This window comes from Schistocerca piceifrons, chromosome 8 (assembly GCF_021461385.2).
Source record: "Schistocerca piceifrons isolate TAMUIC-IGC-003096 chromosome 8, iqSchPice1.1, whole genome shotgun sequence".
NCBI classification, from domain to species: Eukaryota; Metazoa; Arthropoda; class Insecta; order Orthoptera; family Acrididae; genus Schistocerca; species Schistocerca piceifrons.
The window spans coordinates 485,524,836-485,541,061 of NC_060145.1; the positions used below are offsets into that span (position 1 = coordinate 485,524,836).

General features: G+C 40.1%; 2 protein-coding genes across 3 annotated transcripts in view; one reads left to right on the top strand and one right to left on the bottom strand.

The window, feature by feature from the left end:
- Window positions 1–9,364, bottom strand: part of LOC124711845 (proline dehydrogenase 1, mitochondrial-like) — a 282,355-nt gene extending 272,991 nt beyond the window's left edge. For both annotated transcript variants that reach the window (XM_047242072.1, XM_047242071.1), the window contains exon 1: window positions 8,881–9,364. In XM_047242072.1, the coding sequence (XP_047098028.1) occupies window positions 8,881–9,213 (333 nt within the window). In that variant the 5' untranslated portion in view covers window positions 9,214–9,364. The remainder of the gene's footprint in view (window positions 1–8,880) is intronic.
- Window positions 9,365–9,698: 334 nt separating this feature from the next.
- Window positions 9,699–16,226, top strand: part of LOC124711414 — a 41,528-nt gene continuing 35,000 nt past the window's right edge. Inside the window, exons 1-2 of the mRNA XM_047241473.1 lie at window positions 9,699–10,387; window positions 10,479–10,593. Coding sequence (XP_047097429.1) covers window positions 9,936–10,387; window positions 10,479–10,593 — 567 coding nt within the window. The 5' untranslated portion in view covers window positions 9,699–9,935. The remainder of the gene's footprint in view (window positions 10,388–10,478; window positions 10,594–16,226) is intronic.

Here is a 16,226-nt window from a genome sequence, read left to right on the forward strand (position 1 = left end):
CTGAGACAGTAAAGTTTCGACATCTCTGCCTCGGCCAGTAAGCAGTGCCACCCCAGAAGTGGTTATGTACGTTAAAATCACCCATCTAGAGGAAGCTATACAGTGCAGACAGTTATTTCCTGCGTCGTCCTTATTTTGACAGCCGCAGCTTCTAGAGGGGTTTGAAGGGGCACAGTGTCACTACAGACAGTTTAGGACATAAACGCAAACTCCACCTAACACTCTATTATTGTCGCTACGGTTCCTGTAATATCACTTATAGCCGCGCACGGCAGGGGTCCGCATTGCCGGGAACCAGGTTTCCTGGAGGGCAATGCAGATAGCAGGTGTAAAGCTTTACAGTTGCCGTTGGAGGATGACATCGTGAGACTAGGAAGACACAGAACATTCAATGAGACAGTTTACGCCTCAGAGTCACCTGCTGCCACCGACTTATTGCCTGAGCAGTCTATATCTATTATGTGTGAGGGTCTGGCGAGATCTAGGTCCTCAGAGGTCGCCAAAATCTCCACCCTATCCTCAGACGCAGAGGTTGGAGGTAGCGATGATGTGGGTGCCACAGCAATTTCCTTGGTCTTAGGCGGTTTTCTTTCTGGATTTCTCTCGCTGCTCCTTGGGTTTCCCTGGTTGGGAGGACTTCATTGGCTCAGTCTCTGGGACTGAGGATGAGCGTGAAGCCCTGCGATCAGCTGCTTTTGGGCTCTTCAGTCACTGGCAGGTGTCATTTTTCCCACTATCAGAAACCTTGGAAGGGAGTGACCCAAGGGACCCCTTCCTAGCGAGGGAAGCCGAAGGCGACTTACACTTCTCCAGCTTAGAAATGGGGACGGATGTCCCCGACGATTGTGGGCTGTTGCTCCCGAAGTAGGTGGTGCAGGAGCAACAGGGAGGATCCTGCCGCTAAGCAAGATTTTAAATCTCCAGTTAAATGAATGACCCATGTCACATTCTGAAGACACCGTTGCAATCCTTTAGTGTTAACATGTTTGTGACCTTTATGCAGGAGTAAATTATTCCTAGTATAAATGTTCCTTGTTCATAAAAGCTATAGATAAAATTAAGACTTGACTAATAGCAACTGAGCTGAAGCTCTACAGTAGCCACTTTCCCTCTTGCAAGGTTACGCAACGACTTCGGGATCACAGATTTACGCCAAATTTTGTATACCTTTAGCAGGCCATTAAAATAACAATGCACAAGTAGTAACGTGCACTACTCTGACAATTCCGAGAAGTTTTACGCGTCTATTATGTAACTTATTTATTGTGAGCGGGCGCCGGAAGTTTGGATTCGTGGCGGTCAAATGGTTTGCGTTCGAGCTTTGTAAGACAAATGTGTGAGAGTCAAAGGTTCGACTTCCCACTCAGACCTGATTTGTAATCTATATTTCTTTTTCACCACTGATCATATTAATTTATGCGGCATTTGAGAGTTAATATAAAATTAATAAAAAAGACGTGTACCTGCATCAATTTTTAGTGAATTTCATGTTATTTGATTATTTTCTAGTTAAAATTATATTTGATTATTAGAACAAACATATTTATAACTATCGGCAAGTAAATGAAGAAACGCAAAGAGTTTTCCTGAAAACGTATGGCTGTCATATTTGCGAAATCCCTTACACATTCCATCTGGTAAGGTCGGCGGATTACTTTGCAACTCGGCGCTGCGAGGTGCAGACACTGAGCCAGGGTCCCTTGTGGCAGTTAACTTGAGTAGCGGTGAGACGCTGCGAATGTAGCAAGAACGAATAGCGTAGGTGCAAATTAAAGTATGAGCGGGAGTCGAGCCTTCGCCTCATACACGTTCGTCTCAAGCTCGAACGCTAAAACAGCAAACACTCTTAACGTCCGGCGCCTGCACATACACCAGTTACATAACAGACGCGTAGAACTTCTCTTGCGATTTTCTCGGAACTGCCAGAGTAGTGCATCGTACTACTTGCACAATATCTGTATCCATACTCCGCAAGCCACCTGACGGTGTGTGGCAGAGGGTACCTTGAGTACCTTCTATTCCAGTCTCGCATTGTTCGTGGAAAGAAGTATTGTCGGTATGCCTCTGTGTGGGCTCTAATCTCTCTGATTTTATCCTCATGGTCTCTTCGCGAGATATACGTAGGAGGGAGCAATTTACTGCTTGACTCCTCGAAAGCCCGTACAGAGCTACTGAGCGTCTCTCCTGCAGAGTCTTCCACTGGAGTTTATCATCTCCGTAACGAAGCGCGCTGCTCTCCGTTGGATCTTCTCTATCTCTTCTATAAACCCTGTCTGGTACGGATCCCACACTGCTGAGCAGTATTCAAGCAGTGGGCGAACAAGCGTACTGTAACCTACTTCCTTTGTTTTCGGATTGCATTTCCTTGGGATTCTTCCAATGAATCTCTGTCTGGCATCTGATCTACCGACGATTAATTTTATACGGCCATTCCATTTTAAATAACTCCTAATGCGTACTCCCAGATAATTTATGGAATTAATTGCTTCCAGTTGCTGACATGCTATTTTGTGGCTAAATGGTACGGGATCCATGTTTCTATGTATTCGCAGCACATTACACTTGTCTACATTGAGATTCAATTGCCATTCCCTGCACCATGCGACAATTCGCTGCAGATCCTCCTGCAATTCAGTACAATTTTCCATTTTTACAATCTCTCGATATACCAAAGCATCATCCGCAAAAAGCCTCAGCGAACTTCCGATGTTATCCACAAGGCCATTTATATATATTGTGAATAGCAACGGTCCTACGACACTCCCCTGCAGCACACCTGAAATCACTCTTAGTTCCGAAGACTTCTCTCCATTGAGAATGACATGCTGCGTTCTGTTATCTAGGAACTCTTCAATCCAATCACACAATTGGTCTGATAGTCCATATGCTCTTACTTTGTTCATTAAAAGACTTCGGGGAACTGTATCGAACGCCTTGCGGAAGTCAAGGAACACGGAATCTACCTGTAAACCCGTGTCTATGGTTCTCTGAGTCTCTTGGACGAATAGCGCGAGCTGGGTTTCACACGACCGTCTTTTTCGAAACCCATGCTGATTCCTACAGAGTAGATTTCTAGTCTCCAGAAAAGTCATTATACTCGAACATAATACGTGTTCCAAAATTCTACAACTGATCGACGTTAGAGATATAGGTCTACAGTTCTGCACATCTGTTTGACGTCCCTTCTTGAAAACGGGGATGACCTGTGCCCTTTTCCAATCCTTTGGAACGCTACGCTCTTCTAGAGACGTACGATACACCGCTGCGAGAAGGGGGGCAAGTTCCTTCGCGTACTCTGTGTAAAATCGAACTGGTATCCCATCAGGTCGAGCGGCCTTTCCTCTTTTGAGCGATTTTAATTGTTTCTCTATCCCTATGTCGTCTATTTCGATATCTACCATTTTGTCGTATGTGCGACAATCTAGAGAAGGAACTACAGTATGTAGTTTAATGGTCTGCTAAAATGTTGGAAGTCCGAAGTAAATCCGTGAGCCCAACGTCGTGGCCTGCCCTCGTTTGTTCTAGCGACTGACTGACTGACGACTCTCTCTCCCCTCCAGACACACTGAAGTAACAGTATGGATGAAGGAAACACTTTCGAGAACTACCTTGGCAGTAACCAGCAACGAGAATCCACCGTCCATCGGTTAGCAGTCGAGCCGAGCACACACGCCTTCGAATTCTGGAGAGTCTGTACAGTCATGCAAAATAGAGCCACCAGGAAACCCTTGAAACAATGGAAACGAGACAATCTAAAAAGTCAAAGTTAACAGTTCTAATCTACGAATTAATAAGTATCACTTTGACAAGTCATCAAACAAATTGTACTTCAAACTGGGAAATTAAAACTAACTCAAGATGAGATTGAGAAACCTCAATCAGATTCAAACACGGACTCTGAGAACTGCAGAATGTACAAAGAGAAATCTGGACGAATGACCAGAACAAATTTAGTGTTTGTCGGCGCTGCATTCTGTGTTCACAAACAACACATTCAGCTCCTTTTCACGCAGGCCCTCTGCTCTAACATACAAATGCGCAAACGGAAAGTAACCATTGACAATGCCTACGCAACCACGATCGAAGACAACCGAAGAAATCTTGGAAAACTAGACATCTTCTGGGACAAGTTAGAGAGCTTATTACGAAGAAGCCCAACTGGCAATGTCAGAATTCTAATGGGCGATTCAACGCTCAAATTGCAAAGGAACGGCAGTATGGTTTCCAACTACTCCACCCACTACATCATAAATAAAAATGGCTAAGACTTAGTGATGTGTGTGATGATTTAAAACTTGCGTCTACTTCTTTCTAAAGATTTCCTAGGCGATCTCCATGAGATGATCTTTGCGAATTTCAACTGGACAGTATCGAAACGAAGTATTAGGGACATTATAAACGTAGAAGTGAAGAAAGGCGCCAATTTTCACTGATCACTTCCTGAACCACTTAAGGCTAGACTTTCAGCCTCAGAATAGCTTTCAAGAATCGATCGTGGAAAGCTAAGAAAGTAAAGGTATTTTGAAACTTGTTACAACTAAGAAAAATAGACGTGGTGGATATTCGGAAAAATTCGGCACATACTGCAACAGGGTCATTACGAGTGTGGCCTAACCACTCATGATGGTCTGAGAACTGTAGTAAGGCAGAGCAATGGCATATAAAGCAGACACAGCAAATGATAAAACCTTCAGAGTACTAAGAAGCGGAGAAACATACTACAAAAACGCCCGAACCAAAGTCGTTGAATAAAATCAAGACCATTCACTCAGAATTCAGAAGAGAGAACAGGAACCTCCAGGCATCATATAAATGGCGGTCAACCACCAAATGTTTCAAATGGCTCTGAGCACTATGGGACTTAACTTCTGTGGTCATCAGTCCCCTAGAACTTAGAACTACTTAAACCTAACTAACCTAAGGACACCACACACATCCATGCCCGAGGCAGGATTCGAACCTGCGACCGTAGCGGTCAACCACCAAGTTTGAACTTAAAGAGACGTGAACAACGAAGAAAACAGAGATCCTGGCCAAGTACTTTGAGAAACCGCTTAACTATGATGAACCTAAAGGAAGCTGGTCGAGCATAGTTCCAAGGCAAAGAAGCACGATTTAGCACTTCCTACCACGCTAGAAAAGTGAAGCCAACTTCGCCATATTGGTGTGCCCATAACATTTGGTGTCGAGTGAGTATTCATACTGTATTTCAGTGATACTGTATACCGTATCAAAGTACATACTCAGAAATGACTGAGCATTAGAATATGACAGCTAAGAGGCCAATTGTAACGCAGTGTTTAACCGAGAAACTCACTTCCTATGTTCAGCAAGATTGGTGCCCCCTGGTTTCAGTCTATGTCTGTGCTCGGCACAGGTAGTGCTGTCTGCCTTTATTCGAACCTTCTTGCTTCCTACTCCAGATTAATTTAGCACAGGGGCAGAACTAAAGAAATTAGCTACTTGGGAAGACTATCACAATGAATACGATAAATTAAGGAGAAGTCACCCATTAATACCCTAAGTTTGAGACGGAAAAGAACTGCGAAACTGGAATAATACTTGTAAAAAAAAGCACTGACTCGCTCTGTGTACACAAAGGGAGATATAACTGAAGTCATTAATTATCATATTTCAATCATACTTCAAACTTACAAAATACTCCAAAGCACAGAAGGTTAAGCTGCTGGAGCAAGTAGATAACCACGCTGGCAAATGTCACATTTTCTGAGTACAGCAGATACGGAGTGCGGGAAGCGTATGGATATGACAGTGGTCTCACTTGACTGAAAGAGAAACCGTCATGATTTGGTCCACTGGGGATTTTCGTTGGACTTCTCGGTAGAATTTGGAGTCGGCTCTCGAACGGCGGTAATATCTAGCAAACTAACTCAGACACATTTAAAAGCACCTCTCCAAAAACAATGTAATTAAACAGACGCGACAGCATGATGGGCTGTCCCCAGTTATCTTTAATTGCATGTTAGAGGGGTCATCTGAGTATGGGAAAAATGAATTAGCCGGGAAAAGGTTTCTGAAAAATGTTCACATCGGTAGTGTAAAGAACGTTGTAACAAGTCAACTGCCTTGCATTCGCCTGTGATCTGACAGTCTTAAGCAGGAAGAGTTTGTCTCCAAATTTCTTTCGAAAAAAAGAAAATAACCAACTCCGAACTCCATCTTACCACCTAATGATAAAGCGTGGTGAAACAAAGAAGGTGAAAAAGTAAGTAAAGATGAAAGCAAGTGAAAAAGAAGCCGATAGCCGGAAAGATAAGATGGCTACTGGTTTTCGTAGAACGCATGTCCTATACAAGAAAAAGAGTGTCTCGTTGAGTTAAGCTTCAAGCTTTGTGACACCGTGATCAAAATGGAATGTCTGTATGCAAGTGAATGTCTCAGAATGGCAGGAAAGGTTGAACTGCAGCAAGGCGAGATCCTTCAGAAATAATGGGTCCTAACATAACAGACTAAGAGGACGATAGGAGCTATCTATACAGGGATAATTAACAGATGGTGTAGTTAATAAGAAACGACGGCCAAAGTTTTACACACATTTGGTTGCAGTGGGCAACAGGCCTACAGAATCCGATAAATGGATTAAGATGGTAAGGAAGAGAGGCGAGAACATTAGGCAGCATCAGGAAGACATCTTCACCGATTACAGCACACATCATACACAACTTCGACGGCTTACGCAACGAGCAAGAGCAGGAACAGGAAAGCGGCTGGACGGAAGAAAGAAAGAAGGTAGGCGGCGCGAGAAAGAATGCAACGCGTTTGGGTTGCAAAATGTGCTGGAATGTGACACTGGACAAGCCCACCCCCTCAAAATCTTGATTGTGTGGCATATGTAGGGTAGCCCGATGGCAAGGTTGTGGGAACAAATTAATCTGTTGGATGTCCTTACATTTACGTTCGAGTCATATTTAACGCACTTTTCATCATAAAAACTGACTGCAAGATATAATCAGAAAGTATTAAATAATGGTCGTCTCCGACGGGTATTTTCTTTTCTTTGCATATGATATACATACATCAAAGCAGGGGACGGGACGAGGCGAGGGTCGAATGCCTAACTTTCGTCAAGAAAAGCCCATATTTCTTGTAGTTCCTAATGGCGCAAAAACGAGGGCCTAGAAAATCTGTCTACACAGCAGCTACAGCTTTCTGGCACAAAAAGCAGCAAGTATTTATATTGGCTTAATTACTGCCAAGTAAGCTCTACAATCAATTTAAAAGCAAAGAACTACTGTGAGTAATATTTCGGATCAGAATCAACGCTGTTTTATAGCTTAGCGTGTAACTTACACACCTAGTTACATTTGGTGGAAGCTTATTTTCAGTTATATCATCTATACACCAATCGCAGCATTTTGTTATCATAATATTTCTATAAACCTATTAAGTTGGTCGTAAAGCATTGGTTAAAGACAATAAAATCGCACTCCGTTTTCTGATGCGTAGCTCGATCGATACGCAATACCTCTGTCCGCATTGGCATCAACCAACACACATGGTTTAGAGGACAGCTAGTAATACGCACTGTTTAAAAGGTTGTACGTCTGTCGATATATTTTTGCTTCTGTTGTTTTTAAAACGCGGACATCTTTTCAGTTCGTCTTCTTCAAGAAAGTTTTCGAAGAGAAACTTGAATGAGTTTCAATTAGACCTAAATAACTTTGGTCACTCGTTTGCTTACTGGAATACCAGTTAACGACATTTTGTTGAAAAACCAGTAAAAACCACGCATTTTTAAAAATATTACCGCCATGAATGTATTTTAGTATAGAAAATACGAGGTTACTGATATGTTTTGTGCTGCTGAACTGTCCGAATTTTGCGAAAAGTATTATCATGATTTCTTAGTAACACATGGCTGCAGATTACTTGATACCGAAAATAACTTGTGTGTTTAAATGTTCGTATTTGCATTATCAGCTGCCAAGGAACAAGGTTTTCAAATAATGCTGTAGTAGCCGTTTCAATAGTGAGCGTTACCTAGCAACGATGCACGTAATTTTATGGTGTAGGAAGTTTGGAGGTAGATTATCCCTACATTTATATCTAAGAAAAACTGTGCGAAGAAGGAAATTATCTCTCGTAAGAATACACATCTTCGTTAAATTTAAGCTTTCGATTCAACAAAACAGACAAAAAGAATGGAAACGAAAATAGTTAACGTGGCGCTGTGATGCTCACCATCTGGTCCGTATATCATTAAAACAAAAAAGAACAGAGACAAATGGCTAATTCTTGAATTTCGAAATCATTCCATTAATTACGCAGGTCCCGAATTTTAAGTATGATACTTCGAAGTTTAAAAATATAATCTGGTTCAGCCTCCGCTCCGAGTGAAATCACGGTTATGGTCACTGACTACTGTATAAAGTAGCCCTACGCCTAGGTCAGGTTGCAAGATAACAATCTGGTTGAAAGTTGGCGAAGCCAACAAACTTAAAAGTGAAATTAAGGTCGTTGTAACTGACTGATCCGTAGCTTACCCTCATTAAACGCCTTGTTTTCTTACCTTTTCAAAATAAAAGATTAACTGGGGAATAAAAATGGAAAAGTGTAATTCGAAAACATATAAGTCTCCGACAAATAGTGCGATGCTCATTATGGATATAATTAAAGCTGATAAACTAAGAAAAATAAAACAGGGTGGGGGAGACAGACGGTATTTTTTACCGGCTTAACCAATATTGTGAGCTGCACAATGAGCACGAAACAAAATAAATGTCAAAATCGTCACTTAAGGGCCCAATTTATTACGCTATTGTTTCCGATCTTAATATGAAAGGTTTAGTTATATAAATACAGTAAAGTGTATTTAAAATTTTTCATGGCGTTTTTCAATCAATGAAAAGTCATACATACCTTCATATTATTTTCGACCAGGTATTCCGAAGTACATAACGTGTAGACAATATATGCTCGTAGCACTTCCCATGTGGTTTTACTCTTGAACGATGCCTCTGGATCTTCAAAAGCGAGGTCCAATGGATCTTTCGGATATTGGCTTTCTGATTTCTGGACATCGGTGTCAAAACCAATTGCACTCGCAGCGTGCGTAGATTTGAATTTTGGTGTTTCAAGTGAATGTGCTGGTATAGACAACCGAACTAACGAGGAATTACCATTGCCGTTGTGGAGCGTTTTCCGTAACTTTCGCGACAAGCTACATAGTATTACAGATCTCAGAAAAGCCATCCCTCGAGATAATACTATATGAGAGCTATGCCTTTAACAGCCTTAGCTAGCGGGCGATATTTGTTTACGTTTAAACCTTCCGGGCGCGCGCCTGAATCACACTTTATCTCACTCCTCGGCGCGATCCACACACTTCTATTGACTTCATCCACTGGCGCAAAGGTTAAGACTGAAAGATACCATACCTCTGTGTCGTCACATCGTATGAGAATTTTATGTGTAGACGCCCACATATCCATTCACCTTCAGGTTTTTGTAACGTCTGATAAATAAATTATTCGCTTGCTTCCAGATAAAAACTACTGAATGTTGTGGTTGAAATATTCGTTATACTGTTTACTTTTCAGTATTCATAATAAAGCCGTAAAACAATTTAGTTTTGGTATCGAAAATTCTCATAACGTCAGTCTCCATTGTGATTGGTGGATCTAGGAGGTGTGTCCCTGTAGCCATTGCTATTGGCTAAAAGCAGCCTTGAAGTGACGTAACGGTGATAATGAAGTTAAACATCCGTAGTATCGTAGTCACGAAGAGAAAAAAATAATGGATAGGAGATGTCTGTTGTCGAAGGTTGTAGTACGTAAAATGTAAATGTCAATGAAAAAGATACGCTTTTTCAATTAGTACTGCAAGTCATGCTGTTAAACGTTTATGTTCGACGAAGTAAACCTAAGAAGACATTAGCTGTTTTTCTTCTAAATCATTAGCGCAAAAGTCCACACATGGAGCCGATATGTATGATTATTTATTTAAAGAAGAAAATTTGGTTTAAGTGTTGTATTTACGAAGACTGTTTATGTGGTTTGTCAGGGAAACTCGATGAAGTTGTAAATAAACACCACGACGGTATCACTGATACATTATGGGATGGAACCTCGACATGTGCATTTAAAATAAAGTCATTACATGTAAATAGTTTTGGTGAAGATATTCAGGCTTGTAATGTTAGCGATGAAAAGATCCAAAGAGTCAACACCATTAAGTTGAAACTGGATGGCTATGTTTTATCGGCACTGACAGCTTCATTAATCTACTCAAAAATTTATAGAAAGAAATTCACAGAGAAGTGCGGTGTATACTTAGAGGATAGACTGAAGCAATCCCATGTGAAGAGTCCACTATGCGTTATAGTGAACCTCATACCAGCGAAGCGAGAGTTACTTGATTACCGGTGGTAAGAACACGCTCGTTGCGAAAATCCAAGCGAAAAAATATGTAAATAATTACATTTTAACAGGTTAATGTATTTTATGTCCCGTATATAGGAATGACAGAATGATCACACTTGCGACAGAGAGGAGGGAACTTGAGAATGCAATGTATTGGTTATCAACATTAGGCGGTGCCTTCTCAGCCTTGGGTGATGAATTTCAGCACTGTGTAAGTACTGATACAGGTTTGTAAACGATGCAGTCCAGTAGTTTGACAGGTTGACGGTGGTTGGAACATAGCAACTCTGAAGAAACTTCCCATACTAACTTTCTATTGTTCGGCTGTTATTATCTTTGCGGCTATGTATTTTCACTTACTAAGTGTGATAGTAATATGGACTTCATGAACTTTAGTGTAAGATTTATGTAACTGTGTTTGATGTGTAGCCTAACAGCATAGCATGGATGAGCTTATAGGCTGTTGTTGTTGTGACTTACATTACTAAAAGCGAAAGAAAGGTAATGCAGTGTTAGCATACAAACTTCAAATATTGAATAGTGTCCAATGGGACAAAAGCTTCACATATTCGTTGTATAGATGGATGCCAGTCAGCCAATGAAAATTTCTCCTAATGTTCAGAGTAGGCTTTTGACACCGTGCTTATTTAGTAATCTTACTTGTGAAGCCTTGTGTATTCATTCATTACTTGCAACAAAAGAATACCATAGATCCATCTCATTAGTTACACCTGCAGTTTGTCAGAATATTTGGACTCGTGGATGTAAATTCTATTTAGCACTTATGTTACAAAACATAGCTGAGTAGTGTAAGGGGATGAGCAGTGGCTACCTCCCACCCCAATCCCTACCACTGCAGAATAGTTGTTTGCTTCTAACATAGGATTATGTTAAAATATATAAAGTAATTTAGAAGTAATTTCCATACTTAATGGTAGATGTAGTCATAATCTGTTGCTAAAAAATTAGACTGCAATGGCCTCACATGTTCGGTAATGTATAAGACCCATTCCACATCACTAAAGGTTCACCTTCACCATGAAACTCATGCGAATGGCTTTTCTTAATGATAGGGAAGTTGAGGGTCAGCTGAAGTTGCTGATACCAACGTAAACTTTGTTCCATAACATAATGATGATGTGTGTGATGTCATATTTGTACAAACAGAAAGGGAATACTATTTATTTTGCATCATTATTGGCTATTGGAATGCAGATTGTAGTGACTGTAAAAAAGCTTGAGGTCCAGGTTAAGTTGGGAGGTGAGAGTTTGGCTGAGAGTTGGCGAATCCAGTGATTGCAAATATAAAATCTTACATGTGGTAACATACAGGTCTGTAGTGCAGCCCAAGGCTTGCATTGAGTGGTCTGATGATAGCTTACTTGTGAGATTGGGAAGCGATAGTGACCGCTTAATTTAAATTCAATGTTTTTAACCCCTATGCAGTATCTGCTGCAGGAGTGTCCAGTTTGCACCAAGGCTTCTCTAGGCTAGTTAGTGGTGACAAAAATCATTGCAAAGGGCAATTGAGCTTATGTAATGTTACTTTGAATTTTTTTATTTATTAGTTCACTTTTTGAAGTGCAACTACTATTCAGAATTGGCCCTACTGTTACTGTGTCATATGTGGCATAGGCACCATTTTTTGACAACTATTTACTTACGTGATTGTATTGACACATAGAGAAAAACATAGCTTCAACCTTCAGCCACAGTATTCCTTACACTGTCATGTGTGTTTCCTTCTGGTAGCTAACGAGAGACGACAATTTGGTGATTCTTGAGGCTTGGTAAACCATTTAAAACATCAACACTGTAAGGTATCACCAACAGAACACAATACCTTTACTTTTCAGTAGTAGATAGGCCTATTTGTCGAAGTGAACATTTTTATTATTACAACTATAATGTTACGTTAAACATCATGAGTTAATCTGAATATACTAGAAAATATGTACATTTAATAAATATTACATTGCAGTTCTCGTAGTTTGCTGGAATAATTTGAAAGTAGTAGCATATTTCAAAATATATATGTCAAACTGTTCATTCATAGTGAATAGTATTGTGTTGCAAAGATTCACCTCTAGAAGCTGTTTTGCCACTTACACAGTATAGTTCATCCATCTACCCATCCATCCATCGTATTCCATAGATCCCATCACAAGGGAGAACATTAAGCAATGGGGGCCGAGTATAGCTGTACATTAACAGAAGAAAAAAAATCACAAAAACTTAATTGATATACAGTACTCATAATAAACTATTGCTATATTGTTTAATGCTATTCATGATTACAACAGCTTTAGTTAATCAAATTAATTGGAAAGAACATTGCTGCTTTGAAAAAAAATCTGGAACAGCTTCAGTTGCTGCAGGTGACAAAGTGGTCAGAAACAGTCTGAAAAGCTTGTAAGGGTGCTGTAAGGTAGATTGTGCTGAAAAATCATTGTTAAGAAAAAAAAATTTGATAGTTGCATTGTTCCAAGGTAATTAACATTGAATTTATACACTCAGACCATTGTGCGTGCAGTTCCAAGTGGCCTGCCAGGTACATTTAGTGTCAGTTGTTCTCATAGTGCAGATGATGGTGTACAAGGCTGCTGACCCTTCATATTGGGTTCAATCCCTACTACCGTCTCTCATCCAATTTTTGTATCACTCTCTTGTTCTGGTTTTAGAAATTAAACAGAGAACATGTTTGGTGACACAGTCTCTGGCAGGCCACTTGTATTTGTATGCGCAATGACCAGATTGGTTAACTTAAATGCTAGTTATTCAGAAACTGTGCAACATATCAGATTTTTTCCTTAACATTTCCTTCTCACCACAGCCTCCCCTGAAACACCCGTACAAGCTTAAGAGGCTATTTATGGCCACCCTGTGTAGTTGCTGTGCATGTGCTGTTCGCTGTTTAATATTTACTTTGTTCTCACTTGAAGTTTATGGGGATTTGCTAAATATCTTCCCATCAGCGTACAGAACACAATTTTGAACCTTAGATAACAGGGCAAAGTCTACATGAAAATTATTTTCGTATTTCACATTGTGATTGGTAAATAAGAGTTCAGCTGAAACTGATTTTTCTTACAAACACAAGAACTGTTAAGGAGTAAATGTGTTAGAAATTGAATGCTAAGTATTCCAAGATCATTAGAAAGGTTTCTGCTGGGTGCACAGTTATCTCCTTTACATTTATGCAATATGCTGTTACTGGTTGGAGGAACATCCACATATTGAAAACTGAAATACACAGTATTAATGTTCTGCATATAAGAACTGGAAAATAACAGGACCACTTGCAATACGAGCAGTATCATATCTGATGAAATAAATAATTTCTTTATTAATTCTGGTAATAAGGACCATAGGCCAAACAAAATGAAATTATAAATCAGGTATTAATAAACATCTAGAAAAAAAGGAAGTTGTTCATGTTGCACAACAAACCTTAAAAATCTGTATTCAGGTGGGCACAAACTGCTGTCACTGATGTTGTAGCTATAGAAAGTTTAGCAACTTAAAATCACATTTCGTTATTAAAACGATAAATTGGATGAAACGTCCTGGCAGATTAAGACTGTATGCTGGATCGAGACTTGAACTCGGGATCTTTGCCTTTCGCGGGCAAGTGCTCTACCAACTGAGCTACCCAAACACGACTCATGCCCCGTCCTCACAGTTTTACTTCTGCCACTACCTTGGCTCCTACCTTCCAAACTTTACGGAAGCTCTCATGCGCAACTTGCAGAACTAGCACTCCTGAAAGAAAGGATATTGCGGAGACATGGCTTAGCCACAGCCTGGGGGATGTTTACAGAATGAGATTTTCACTCTGCAGTGGAGTGTGCACTGATATGAAACTTCCTGACAGATTAAAACTGTGTGCCGGACCGAGACTCGAATTCAGGGACCTCTGCCTTTCACGGACAAGTGCTCTACCAACTGAGCTACCCAGGCACGACTCACACCCCGTCCTCACAGCTTTACTTCTGCCAGTATGTCGTCTCCTCTCCGAATTCGAGTCTCGACCCGGCACACAGTTTTAATCTGCCAGGAAGTTTCATATCAGCGCACACTCCGCTGCAGAGTGAGAATCTCATTCTGGAATAAATTGGATTTTTACTAGTTGTTGTTTTCCAGTCTGCTTAAAGATAACAGTAGTGTTGTCCCTGTTTGTGGCCCTATAAAGTGAGCATATGTAATTAAATGCACCTCCATGACTGGCCTTTAGAGGCCAACTCACATCAGCGTAAATGGCACAGTAAGAAATGCGCCATGTGCAGAACAGCCCTTGGCCACTCTTGTGTTTAAATGACTATTGAATACTTTCCTGTTAGACTGTGCCTTAATGTACTCACTGATTTCACATGTTGTATTGACTACGTCATTCGTTGTCTAAGTATTTTTCTTTATGTGTAAGCGAATTAAAAGTTAGTTGGTGGGAATTCTGTTATTGTGTTTGTGCAATGTTACAATTTCCCTCTGCATAAAAAAGGAGACAAGTCATGTGCTGACAACTGTTGTCCTATTTATCTTGTACCCATGCTTTCGAAAATAGCAGAACATTGCATGTATTGACCAGTTTGCAAACATTTCACCTGCAGTGGAACACTGACAGGGAGTCAGTATGACTTCAGGGAAAAATTTGTCTACACTGAGAGCTGTTGAAAATGTTTTGACAATACTCAATGCCTTTGAAGCAAAATTATCTCTTGATGCCCTATTGATTGATCTGAGCAAGACATTTGAGTCCATGAGTCATTGGAATCTGTTAGATAAACTGAGGTGCTATGGCATTTGGGATACAAAACTCACTCTTGTACAACAGTTTCTTGACAGTAGAAAGCAGAAGATACAGTTTAATGACATGAGACCTGAACTGCTAGATCTTTCAAGAGGCATGCCTCAAGTTTCTGTGCTGGGAGCATTATTGCTTATAATGTATTTATTACCTTCATAAACATGCCATATAAATCTTTTATCACAACTTGAAATGACATAGAGTACCTAAAGGAAAGAAAAGCCAAACTAAGAGTTTCTAGTATCTAGTTTAAAGACAATGAATTTACTGTAAACCAGAATAAAACTGAAAATGTAATGTTTAGTTTATGCAGTAACAACAACGAATGTATGTCTGTAAAACTTTTGGGTGTACACTAGCACTCCAAATGAACTTGTAACCTACACACAGATTTTATGTGCACTATATTATCAATCTGGTGTCAGCAGCTGGAGATAGTGGCATATATATATATATATATATATATCTGTGTGTGTGTGTGTGTGTTCTAATTTGGAAGAAAGCTTTTGGGCTGAAAGTTTACTTATTTAGCTGTCTTTTTGTTCTGCCTATCTGCGACTCAACATATTCACAATATGGTGAGTAGCAATCTGTCCTTTTCATAGTATTGTCTAAATTATCGAGAGTCATACATAAACTTAAACGGAATGGACATGGTCTTGAAAGGAGGATATAAGATGAACATCAACAAAAGCAAAACGAAGATAATGGAATGTAGTGGAATTAAGTCGGGTGAAGCTGAGGGAATTAGATTAGGAAATGAGACACTTAAAATAGTAAAGGAGTTTTGCTATTTGGGGAGCAAAATAACTGATGATGGTTGAAGTAGAGAGGATATAAAATGTAGACTGGCAATGGCAAGAAAAGCATTTCTGAAGAAGAGAAATTTGTTAACATCGAGTGTAGATTTAAGTGTCAGGAAGTCGTTTCTGAAAGTATTTGTATGGAGTGTAGCCATGTATGGAAGTGAAACATGGATGATAAATAGTTTAGACAAGAAGAGAATAGAAGCTTTCGAAATGTGGTGCTACAGAAGAATG